A 12,885-nucleotide genomic window follows, 5' to 3' on the forward strand; every position below is an offset into this window, starting at 1 on the left:
ATTTTAATGAGGGCTGTGACAAGCAACACTACACCACACATTCCTCCTCCTAAAATTCAATAAACGTCTCTGCCAAAATAAAGTTACGCCTGAATCACAACATAGCTAGGCTGTGAGTTAAAGGGTTTTATAGTGGCTAATGAGTATCATTAATGTTTTAATAAAATGGGGGGTAATCAAATGCAAAATTTTCCCGTGGTATAACAAGAATGTTGGGAGATGTTTTATCCAGCAGAACATAATAAGAAAATCAATTCCAGGTGGCTGGTTGGTTGACGTTCATGATTTTGGAATTCTGACGTATATATATAAAATACGATATATATTTTATGGAAATGATATAAATCTAGATCAGATTTCAACTGTAACGACTGCAACCATTGCAAAAGAAAATTATATAGCAGTATAGATTAGGAAACTATCATAGAATACATAATTAATATTTGCATGTAAGTGATTTAGTATTATATTTTCCAAAACTATATATTTTGCAATGTATACATACATACACATACTACAAATTATTATAGGTACTCGGACGTTTCGTCGAAAGATGTTTGGTCGACCGGACGTCATGGTAATTTAGTTTTTTAAATGGGGGGCACGGGGGTAGATAGACTAACTGTCTACTAGAGTTATAGAAATAGTCAACGTTTTTATGAATGAGGAAGTTGCAATTGCAATAACTACGAACTGCAGCAATGACAGCACAAAGATTTTATGCAGTCGGGGGAAAACAACTTTATGAAAGGCCTCTGGAGACCTCATTTTGCCCCCTTTTAGTATCACCCAAAAATCTCGTTGGCTGAGTAAGTGAAATAGAGTTTATTGCAATATGTCATAAATTGAGTCCTAAAGTGTTCGCACATGTTTAGGGACCCCAGAGCTGTGAGGCCGACGTGCTAACCACTCAAGCCACCGGTCCGCTTCAAGTTAAAGTAGGAATACAAAAATGTTTTATAAATGTTGTTGAATGCAACTCACAAAGAGCTAAAATAAAGTATTGAAGCTTTGGTTTAATTTCAAATGCTAAAAGCCAACTTGAATCAGACTGCGGATGATTTCGATAAAGACTAGCTGTTGTCTGAAAGCAAGCAGCTGTCACACGGAATTACCTTTGTGACACAGACACCACAATTGAGGGTGCCCTTCCTATAATTCAGTCTGATTGGCTCAAGGGGGAAATGGCAGCCTGTGGAGAGCGAGGTGAGTGGCGGCTTGACAGGTTTGCATCTGCAAAAGGTAGGCACTGCAGTTACCCATTATTATTGACTGTTCATCATTTTTCTTTTTCCATTCTCAGACTAGAAAGTGATGTGGATAAATCGAAAAATAGACTATACATATGGATTATTCACTTATTGTTATTGACATTTATTTTCATTTTTTTCCTAAACATGTGGAACCACACACAACTTGCTCTATTTGCTCTTCATCCCATCACTTCCTCAAAAGTCTATTTCACTACCTTCCCCACTTAACATATAAAGAATCTTATACATCTTATAGTATTAAGTATAAACACTCATATTCTGTGTTTTTACAGCTTTTTTATCTTTTATTTTTACGTTTTATTGCATTTTAGTACTTTACTTGTTACTTTACTTTATATTTTATTATATATTCTATATTATATTATTATTTTATGGGGTGGAACAAATACTGCAATAGATTTTCTACTTCTCTTTGGTTTCCAATATCTAAAAGCTATAAGGGGGAAACCATTAGGTGCTAGTATTATAATAAACTTCAAAAAACACTTTAATAAGAACATCAAAAAGACTAATTTCCAACATTCATTTAAAGTTTTATTCTTTTTTTAGTTTGCGTGGGATTTATTTTTTTTAAGTTTTGTCTACAGATATAAACATTTTTTAGTTTTTCTGTTTGTGTGTTAAACTATGATACAGTATATAATATAATATTATTAGTGATATAGTGATATATATACAATATATTATATAATATTATATATTATATTATATATACACTATATTGTATACTATATTTGACTTTTTTATTGCATTTTGGTATTTAGTTTTTTACCTAGGTCAACAAATGTCTCTTTTTCCAAACTATAGTGGGATATAGATATTAAGGTTACATTCAAAAATGCTATTCACCAATTATTCCTGCCCAGTAGCTTGTTTTTAAATCAGTATTTATGATTATAATGCTCTTAATCCGTTTAAAATAGAATATTGGAATGGCACACAACGATCCAATACTTGCATCAATAGTGCATGTGCAAACCTGTCTAACACATTAACCAATAGATGAAATCTGGAACAGGAACAGATATATAATAAAAATAGAAAATGGATGATCATATTTCCGGATGCCAACATTTAATGCGGCAATGATTTTATATGGTATTATATATTTCTATTATGTCAAAAGGGACAGCAACCCAGCAATGCTAAGTCCTCTTATCTGTTACTTGTGCGATGTGACTGACAGAAAAGGGGGAAACAGGAGGAAGTGTCCTTTAGGTGTCTTAATTATGGCTCTCTCCTCCCTCTCGCTGTCACCATCCCCAGGGGAGGGCAAGACAAAAGCGGGGCAATGTTTCATCTCTGGTGCATTGGTATTTCAAATTCCGAGGGGAGCCAGAAAAGAGTGACATCAGGCTGTTCCATTGTATTTCAGCACACCCTCCATTTTCCTCTTTACCTTTCTTCCCTTCACAGCTGTGTTTAAAATAAGACTTCACAGTAAATGTCGTTTAACAACATCATGGCAGGAGAAAAAAAAAACGCACAAATTGATTATGGTGATAGTTTCACTTAATGAGTCCAAAGCCTCAGGCTCGTATTTGTTCTTTATCTATTACTTTGCAGTGGAGCACTATGGTGACAAAATGGAGGGTGTGCGTGTTATAGAGCAATTTGAAATAAATAGTGAGGGAATAGACACTTAGGTAGGCTCTAAAGTAGGAAGACAAGTCTCCTATGTTGAGAAGTGATTTTTTTAATGCTTTTTTTTCTCCTGAAATTTATTTAAACATGTAACCGCTTAAATCGCACATTTGAAATATAAGAAGTGCAGGAATATACTGCATATTAACCACTGTAACTGTCCATATTGTTTGTCCAATTTGTAGGTAACAATCATGTGATTTACTGAACGCACCCCTTTAGTTTCTTGCTTTGGGCTCCAAGTAGTAATTACGATACATTACAGGGGTGGGGAACACACGGCTCTTGAGTCGTATGTGGCTCCCGGCCAAAATGGATGCGGCTCCTTGCTTCTTATTATATTTTGCAAATACTGTGGCTCTTTGCCTCATTTCATATTTTCTTATTTTTATTCTGTCCTAAAACACAATCTAATTCACAAGGATCCATTACAACTTTTTTAACTAGGTCTACAATGTCTTGTGTGTCTTGTGTATGTCTTGCTACTGCAACCAAGAAATTTCCCGAATACGGGATTAAATAAAGTTCTAACCTAACCTAACCTAACAACAAGTAATAAATTAGATATTATTGTTTTGTAAGGGGAAGAAAGTCTTATGGTGAATAATATGGTTTTAATTGTGTGTGTGTGTTTTGGCAGGGCACTGGTGTGGCTCTGTGACTCTCAATTTAAAATATTTGCTCTTTGTGTCTAACTTGTTCGTCACCCCTGCTACTTAAAGACAATATGGTTACTTTATCTTCTTGGAGTGTCCCCTTATTTTTACTTCAGTTCTTAATATTTGTGTTTAAAACCACAGCTAAAGCTACTCACACCACACACAACCCTGCTCTCTCCTGTCTTGCTCTATTTGCTCTTCATCCCATCACTTCCTCAAAAGGGTATTTCACTGCCTTCCCCACTTAACATATAAAGAATCTTATACATCTTATAGTATTAAGTATAAAGACTCGTATTCCGTGTTTTTACATATTTTTTATCTTTTATTTTTGCGTTTTATTGTCTTAATACTTTACTTGTTACTTTACTTTATATTTTATTATATATTATATATAATATATCTAATATATTATATATTATATTATACATATTATATTTTATACTATATTTCTGACTTTTTTTATTGCATTTTGGTATTTAGTTTTTTACCTAGGTCTAATATTAAGTATAAACACTCGTATTCTGTGTTTTTACAGCTTTTTAATCTTTTATTTTGACGTTTTATTGTCTTTTAATACTTTACTTGTTACTTTACTTTATATTTTATTATATATTATATATAATATATCTAATATATTATATATCTAATATATTATATATGATATATCTAATATATTATATATTATATTATACATACTATATTTTATACTATATTTCTGACTTTTTTAATTGCATTTTGGCATTTACTTTTTTACCTAGGTCTACAATGTCTTGTGTCTTGTGTCTGTCTTGCTACTGCAACCAAGAAATTTCCCGAATACGGGATGAAATAAAGTTCTAACTTAACTGAACCTAACTATTATAATAATATTGCTGTTATATGCTGTTGTTATCATGCTATTGGTTTCTTATGTTTTCATATTGTTCTCTGTTTGTCCTTTCAAACCCCAACTGCCTTGTTGGATATTGTTTTACATACAAAACATTAATTTTCTTAACAAAAGTCACTTCTAATTGTTTTTAAAATGAACCTTTCTGACCAATAGTAAGGCTAAAAGTGCCAAAAATAATTTTAGGGTGATTTTCCTCAACTGGCAACATTCACAGAGAAGGTAAGGTCTGCAGTGTGATGAAAACATCTCATTGGAACTAATTTAGTAGCGGGAGAAAAATGATCACCACATGGGCAGTTATAAAATGTCACTGAACTAATAACTAAATGAGCTGAACTAATAAAAATGAAATATACTAAAGGTATACATCTGAAAAGCAAAGAGTGCAGTAAAAGGATGAACCGAATAATATCATAATAGTAGGACAACATTAGCCAGGCAATCAACTGTTCCCTTGACAATCAATCATGCTGCTTTATGTCCATGAATACAATATAGTATTTAGGGAGCCTTAAAATATTTTCTGCTACTGGTTGTTGGTAGATTACCAACTGCAAATGGTACAACATTATTCAGCCGAGTCACTTTGTGGGGGGTGGGGGTGTCTTGTGGCTCACTCCAGTCAGACATTAAAATTATATTCGAGAGGAGACTGGGAGCAGCAACAAAACGAATCAATATAACACAAAACAGCTAGCAACATTCTTTAAACAAATAAAAAAAAATATTGTGGCATGTTCAAGCTACTTCACAACCCATTGCAACATTTCATGTGCACATTAATCATTTTTTAATGAGATGCTAAAAGTTACAACCAGTACAACCAGGCTAAGAGTGGCTGATTTACAAGTGTAAACATCAGATTGGAAAAAAAACAAGGCAAATATATTCAACATAACTATTCTTTTGTCGAATAATATTTAGAAACAACATGAATGATTCCTATTCATATTTAAAATGAGAAGTCACTTGGTCATTGATTTCTGCAATGGTATGACCAGCTAACGAACGGAAATATAAGCACAAGAACGCTTTACAAAACAGCTTCAAATTAAGATATATCGTATTTTCACGATTATAAGGCGCACTTAAAAGTCTTAAATTTTCTCTAAAATAGACAGGGCGCCTTATAATCCAGTGTGCTTCATATATGGGAAAAAAAAAAGCGTCATTCATTGAGGGTGCGCCTTATAATGCAGTGCGCCTTATAGTCGTGAAAATACGGTAAATAAATCATACACTAAACTGCTTGAATAAATTCATTCATTCATTCATTGTCCATCCTCGAAAGGGTTGCTGGAGCCTAACCCTGCTGCCTGCAATGCCATGCAGAAGGCAGACTACACCCTAGACTGGTCGCCAGTAAGTCATAGGGCACGCAGAGAGACAAACGACCATCCGTACTCACAGTCATACCCCCACCAGCAGGAATCGAGCCCACGTCTGCCCGCACCAAAGTCAGGCGAGTGAACCTCTACACCACAAGGTGGCTAACTTGAACAATACTTAGCTAAATATATTGCCTTTGTGTACATTCAGTTGAATATATAAGTATATACGTATAAAGATTTGCAAATCATTGAGTTTTATTCTTACATTTCACGCATTCCAAATTCAATGCATTTGGTACAATGATGCCACTGTCATGAATCTGCATGCCGATTGTGCAGTGTTTTACATTAGGGATGCCCCATAAATCCACGACTAATAAAAATCCTGTATTTGGGACTCTAAAAACTGTGTAAAGATGGCGTGACGTTATTTGTTAATGTAAATAATAGTAATCAGTTCATATTTGACATCTGAATGGATAATGGCTGTGAATACAAATTAGCTTTTGTTTGCAGAGCGGGTACATTTTGAAAAAGTTGGGTCACCGTAGAGGTGGAAGTGGGATGAGGGGCTGACAAATGACGACACTGATAGCTGGTAGAGGCATTAGCGGGAGTCTATAAAAGCAAACTACTCCTTAATGTCTCTCACAAGTGTGATAAAAACAGAGTGCTGTAGCACACAACACTCGCTAGATCCTTTGCTTGAACACAACACACGTGCAAATATACTGACATTAAAATGGTCAACCCCCTTGTGTTTGGGCAAAAGACCTTCATTCATTTTCCGTACCGCTATCCTCACAAGGGTCGTGGAAAAGGACCTCTATCCGTAAATTTATTGACAGATAAAAGGGTAGTAAAGCATGGTATGTTCTTAAAATGAGACAGGGAAAGAGCAAGTCATCTTATCTGTATTCTGAGAGGATGGCCTCTTATAAATATTGGAAGAAGGACACTGGTGGGGAAAGGGAAGAGCCAAATGGTGCATTTGAGAAATGGCACACCTGAGCACCACAGAGAATATCATCTCCTGCTGTCAGATCTTATCCCATTTGATCAAAATAATTGCCACCCTCATCGTTATCATCAAGTCTGTCATCTGCAGTGGCGCCGTCGCCATTTTCCATCTCATCAGGGCTTCTTTGCCTTCCTTAAGGAGGCGAATGAGGATTTCAGGATCAGATAAAATAAGCAGCATCTCAACAAAGAAAAATCACTCACAGCCATCACCATATTCATTGCTTTAGTGTGACTGACATAGAGATGCTCAGAGAAATAGCTTGATTTAGCTTCTGCAGTCTCCTCTATCAAAGATGAGAGGGAGCACTAGTGAGCATATGCCTACGCTGATTTTCTCTTCAGTCTTAAAAGGCAAAGGGCATGAGCTTTTTGAAGGAACACTTCGAAATACTATGATAACATAGGATTTTAATGCAACATTCAGGATAGAATCTTTCTTTTTTTAAATAATGCAACCGGAGGATTTATTTCACACTGGAGTATATATCTAGGTTATAAAGGAGTTTTTTAAAAAATCAGAGACCAAGAGCAACTAATAGAATAATAAGAATAAAAATGGCAAACAACAGACTAAATAGATGTCTGTTAGTTTAACATAAATGTTATTCCGATAACTATAGCCTAACCAACACAATTTTTTTTTGTGATTTTTTTGTAATCTCCCTCCAAATTACTAATAAAGCCATGCAAACATCCTTCTTCAATATCTGTTTTGAACAACTCTTACAAATCTGAAAGTAGATTTGAGTACCAAGAAAGCTTTTCTTGCAACTGTTATTATGGGAAAAAAAGTGATGTAAACTGTGTAAGCCACAATAGAGTATAAATCACAGGCTTGGACAAATCATAGACAAATAGTGACAATTTATGATATCAAACCATTGTAAAACAACAGTACTTGACAATTTGTGAAGCAATAAAAAGAAATAAACAGCTCATTTTGAAATCCTGCTGACCTGCAATTCACCATTAAGTGAAGAAAAATACATTTTTGACTTTAGGTCAAAATGTTATATTTTCAGATGATTAGGTTTGAGAACATAAAATTAAAAACATGCCGAAAAGCTTGAAAATATACAAAACCCATTGATTTTGACCATAATGATTCATATTGAATGGCAATTATGAAGGTCACTGCAGTGTCTGAGATTCCAAAGTTGTCTTTTCACTGGTCAACATTACCACCTCAAGTAAAAACAGTATTCATTCTCTGCCATTGTTCTCCTTCTAAAATGTCTTTCCTGTATCTGTATTCTCACCCTCTTGCTACTGTGACAGTGAAATTTCCCAAATACGGGATGAATAAAGCAATCGAATCTAAATCCAATCTAAATCCAATGTAAACCTAATCTAAATCCAATGTAAACCTAATCTAAATCCAATGTAAACCTAATCTAAATCCAATGTAAACCTAATCTAAACCCAATGTAAACCTAATCTAAACCCAATGTAAACCTAATCTAAACCCAATCTAAATCCAATATAAACCTAATCTAAACCTAATCTAAACAAATCTAAACCTAAACCTAACTCCAATCTAATTCTAACTCCAATCTAATTCTAACTCCAATCTAAATCTAACTCCAATCTAACTCCAAATCCAATCTAACTCCAAATCCAATCTAACTCCAAATCCAATCTAACTCCAAATCCAAATCCAACCAAACTCCAAATCCAACCAAACTCCAAATCCAAATCCAACCAAAATCCAAATCCAATCTAAATCCAATCTAAATCCAATCTAAATCTAATGTAAAGCTAATGTAAATCCAATGTAAATCTAAAATCAAATCGAATCAAATCTGAACGTCTCCATTGTAAAAGCATCAGCAACTAGCTTTCATCACCTGTACAAAGCAAGCTGCTTCGATCTAATAATAATACTACACATAATATAATTAGCCACTTGTCAAACTCAGATTTAACAAGACGCATAACACTTACTGCACCTTATCAATCAAAATTGTATTCTGTTGTGTACAATTGCAAGCAGTAAAAATGTTTTTCCATCATAAAGGTGTCACAGTTGCACACGGGTATGTTTCACTGGCCACGTGTTAAATGTGTGATTTTGAAAAAGTTGAAGATGTTTTACTGTGAGTGACGAGTTGCCACTTGTAACACACAATGAAGCAGAAAGAGAGCCTACCTTGGCCATTTGCGCCTGCACCCCGGTGGCTTTGAGTGACGAGACGGCTTTCTGTGCTGCAGCTGGGCTGTCAAAATCAACAAAACCATAGCCTAGAGGGAAAAAGAAGAAATGCAAAAGAGGGAGAGAGAAAATAAATAAAGACAGGCATTAGTAAATGAAAATAAAAGGCCTAACAAGGAGAATAACAGACGCTTGGTAATTGTTGCTGTAATAGGTTAGTAACATGACTACAGAGGCTGCCAGTTCTTATATCTGGTGAGCACTACATTGTTTGATAATTAGCGCCACTGACGTTCAGGGGGATGGTATGCATCTTAATTAGAGGCACGGATGAGCGATTTTCTAATAACAAACTGCAGAACCCTGTTCACCTCAACTTCCACACAAAATACACACAGATCAGTCACACAAACACAAATCTACACACACTAAAACAGAGCTGTGTAGTACATCATAGAAGCCTTTTTTGTTGTCGTTTTAAGCACTCATAAAAGTCGTAATTGACTAAAAAAGGGAGCTTAACATTGTGAACACTATCATCTTAAAGTGCAACTCAGATATTATAATTTGAAATTGTATCTAATTTTAAAAGTGTACTGTCAGGTCACTGGCCTCAAAATCATTTAATCCAAGTGTGGGTGTTAAAATTTTCCAACCGATTTCAAATAAGGAAGTGGTTTGGAAGAAGGTCTTACATAGAAATATTTCCATTCAAAGCAGCAATTTTGACAAATGCATCTTGGTTGGTTCTAATTGTTTAACAAAAGTGCTTTCTTTGAGGACATCAATATTGATAGATTAGATGCAGAGGTTTGAACGAGTAGCATTATCTATTATTCCCGTTTATAAATCATTGGCTCTTTAAATTAAAAATTTAATTTTAATCCATAGGAAAAAAACTGATGTTCAGTACTTGTATGTACTTAGTCCTTTTTATGAATGTCAGATTAGAGATTAAGAAATGGTCTTGGTCGTATTGCATAAATATCCAGTCACCAATGGTTGAACATTATTCTGAAAAAAAAATGTTTAATTCACAAAGCTTTCAAATTTTAAAGACCAGGACTGGTCACACAGCCCCCCAAAATGATAGGTCCACCACAAAATTTGACTATGGGTAGCAAGTGCTTTTCTTGGAATGCGGTGTTTTTTCGTCACAATGCGTAACACCCCTTGTTATCACCAAATTACTCAATAATTCATCCAAAACTCCACCTACCAAAGGAGGTTCTCAATCTAAATCTGATTCTGGATACCTCACTAAGTATGTTTGTGGCATATGCAGAGAAAAAGCTTCTTTCTAACATTCTACACATACAATATGTTAATGTTCTATTTTTCCACAAATGACTTTCTCTGTTTTCAATCGGTGTAAAAAGCTTTTCAGTACATTTGAGAGAAGACAGAATCTGCAAATATAATACATAAATTGCAACCATTATCTGTCTGTCTGACACTGCCTGCACATCTGACAAATTGGCTAGTTACTTTTTACACAGTCGTGTAACCACCATCCCCCCCAGAAAAAAACAAAAACAAAAATATTTGATTAGCACAGAACCCCCCTGTATTGGCATTGCTTCCACAATTGAATTACGATATATTCAATTTCAATTCAATTTTGTGTTTTTACACATCCATATATTCCTAGAAAGAAAAAAAAAATCTAGGGGCATATCAGTTTAATCGTTTAACAACAGGGGGGACTGTAACTGAGATGTTCACTGTTAAAATAACTACACATAGGCCAATGTGGTGTCCAAAAATCCAGGACACGTCTCCTCACAGTTATTTGCAACTTTGCGGTAACCATGGTGGAAACACCCACTCCCCAACACACACACACACACACACACACACACACCTAACACCCATTATCCTTTTGTAATTACACTTTCTTTCTGAAACACTGGATCAGAGGGCACCATTGACTGCTTTTAATCCGCCACCAAATTTTAATTAACACGGACGTGACCCCCTCGTCTCTGATACATCCCGGAGAACGTCGGGATCACAATAACTCATATATCACAGCCATGTATTTCATTCTCTCAGCTTTCCTCTGTGTGATGAATTTCCAGATGGGCTGTGGCTGTTAATGCCAGGGAAAATATGACTGAGAGAGAAAGAAGAAACAGAGTAAAAGAAGAAGTCTTGGGGGGTGAGGTGTGGATGGACAGAATTGCTATATTTGCGAGAAATATAAATGTGAGTTTATGGTTGTATGTGTGTGTGTGTGGAAGAAAAATAGAGGTAGGAGAGAGAGAATAAATGGCAGCAGCTCTGGTATGCTGTCAACCTTTGAGAGATTTGTTACTGTGGAGAGGATTATGGAGACTGTGAAATGGGGTTGTGTTAATATGCTGTGTGTTGAGCGCCATGATGTGGGCCAGCCAGATTCACAGCCTCTGAAAAATCAAAAGCTCCAATGACTGAAAACTGAAAATGACTTGGTGATGCTCGAGAGAATGCACGGTCAAGTAGCTGCATGAACGAGTGGGTGCATGCAAGTGGCACTTTTTTTTTTTAAATCATGCACTTCTAATAAATTACAATTTAATGAATTGGTTTAGTTAGATGAAATAAGCATGAGGTCAAAAAGTTGGAACATTTTGATTTAGGGATAAATACACCTCTATAACTGGAACGAGTCACATGTATACATGTAAATAATGAAACATCTGTGCAGACTTGAAATACTTTTCATTTATGAGACAATGATCTCCAGGTTTAATGTAAACTACCTCTGATCAATGATCTTTTTCCAATGATCCCATTCAAACCCATGTTAAAAGGTTGCCAAACACTATAATCTGCCTCAACAATTCACTTAAATTATAATAAATTTGTTTAGTTAGCCAATCTCAAATCCTCACCAAATGGATACACCCTAATGAAGAATCCCTCCCGGCTTCAATTAGAATAGATCTCCCATTTGTCAGTAAAAGCTTCAAAGTAGCAACCGTTCCAAGAATTTAAAGATCACATGCCATGGTCTAAATAATTGTATTACATTATTTTTATTAATTAATGAAATACCTCTTCATTTCAGTACTAAATAGGTGAAATGCAGTACATGCATCAAGAAGACCAAAATAATGATCTTTTATTTTTCCTAAAAACTAATTGATAGGTTCTAAAAGTTTAAAATTAGGATTCTTCCCTCTAGCCCCTCCTAAATATCCAACAATTCTGTTATGTAAGCATGGTGTCGTAGTTGGACCCAAATGGAAGGAAGCAATCAAAACTTTAATAACTGAGGGAGGAAGCGATTCAAGAAAATAACAAGGACTTAGCAATAAATAACAAAATCAAACCTGACATGGAAAACATGGAACATGGAGCATGGCATGGCAACGTGGCATGAAGCAAACAAAGCAGACGATCCGACAAAGACTGACAAACACACAGGGTTTAAATAGACAAAAGGGCTGATTACCAAATCACGAGTACCTGGTTACAAGAGGAAGGGAAGCCCAGAAGGACACAAGAGGCAAAAATCAAGCACACACACACACACCTCCACGCAAAACCCTAACAAGACATGCCAAATTAGCATTAAACATCTCTTGATTATTTTGATATTTTTATTTTTTGTTATTTTATTATTGTTTTGCAATTTCTTCGGTGATCGCTGGTGCGTCCCACAGTCAGTAAAAGCAAAATGTAGTTATTGGGTGCTTACATTTGTACACTGTCATCGTTTTTCCCCATTTGAAGATTATGCCTCTCAATTTTTAGAGTTCCAAGTGTTTTTTATTCCTCCAAATTTGTTGTTCTACTCTATACATGCATACAGCATTTTAGTGGATATTTTAAATTTGTCTCATCCCTCTCATCTTCTCTCGCTTTATCCAAAGTCGGTTCAATTTCAGGTAAATGTGTTTAGTTACATTATTTATTCCAC

General features: G+C 35.2%; 1 protein-coding gene across 3 annotated transcripts in view; it reads right to left on the reverse strand.

Annotated features, from left to right (window-relative positions):
• rbms3 (RNA binding motif, single stranded interacting protein) overlaps positions 1-12,885 on the reverse strand; it is a 248,683-nt gene that overhangs the window by 149,037 nt on the left and 86,761 nt on the right. For all 3 annotated transcript variants that reach the window (XM_077590895.1, XM_077590894.1, XM_077590893.1), the window contains exon 4: positions 8,976-9,067. In XM_077590895.1, coding sequence (XP_077447021.1) covers positions 8,976-9,067 — 92 coding nt within the window. The remainder of the gene's footprint in view (positions 1-8,975; positions 9,068-12,885) is intronic.

This window comes from Stigmatopora argus, chromosome 21 (assembly GCF_051989625.1).
Source record: "Stigmatopora argus isolate UIUO_Sarg chromosome 21, RoL_Sarg_1.0, whole genome shotgun sequence".
Classification (NCBI taxonomy): Eukaryota; Metazoa; Chordata; class Actinopteri; order Syngnathiformes; family Syngnathidae; genus Stigmatopora; species Stigmatopora argus.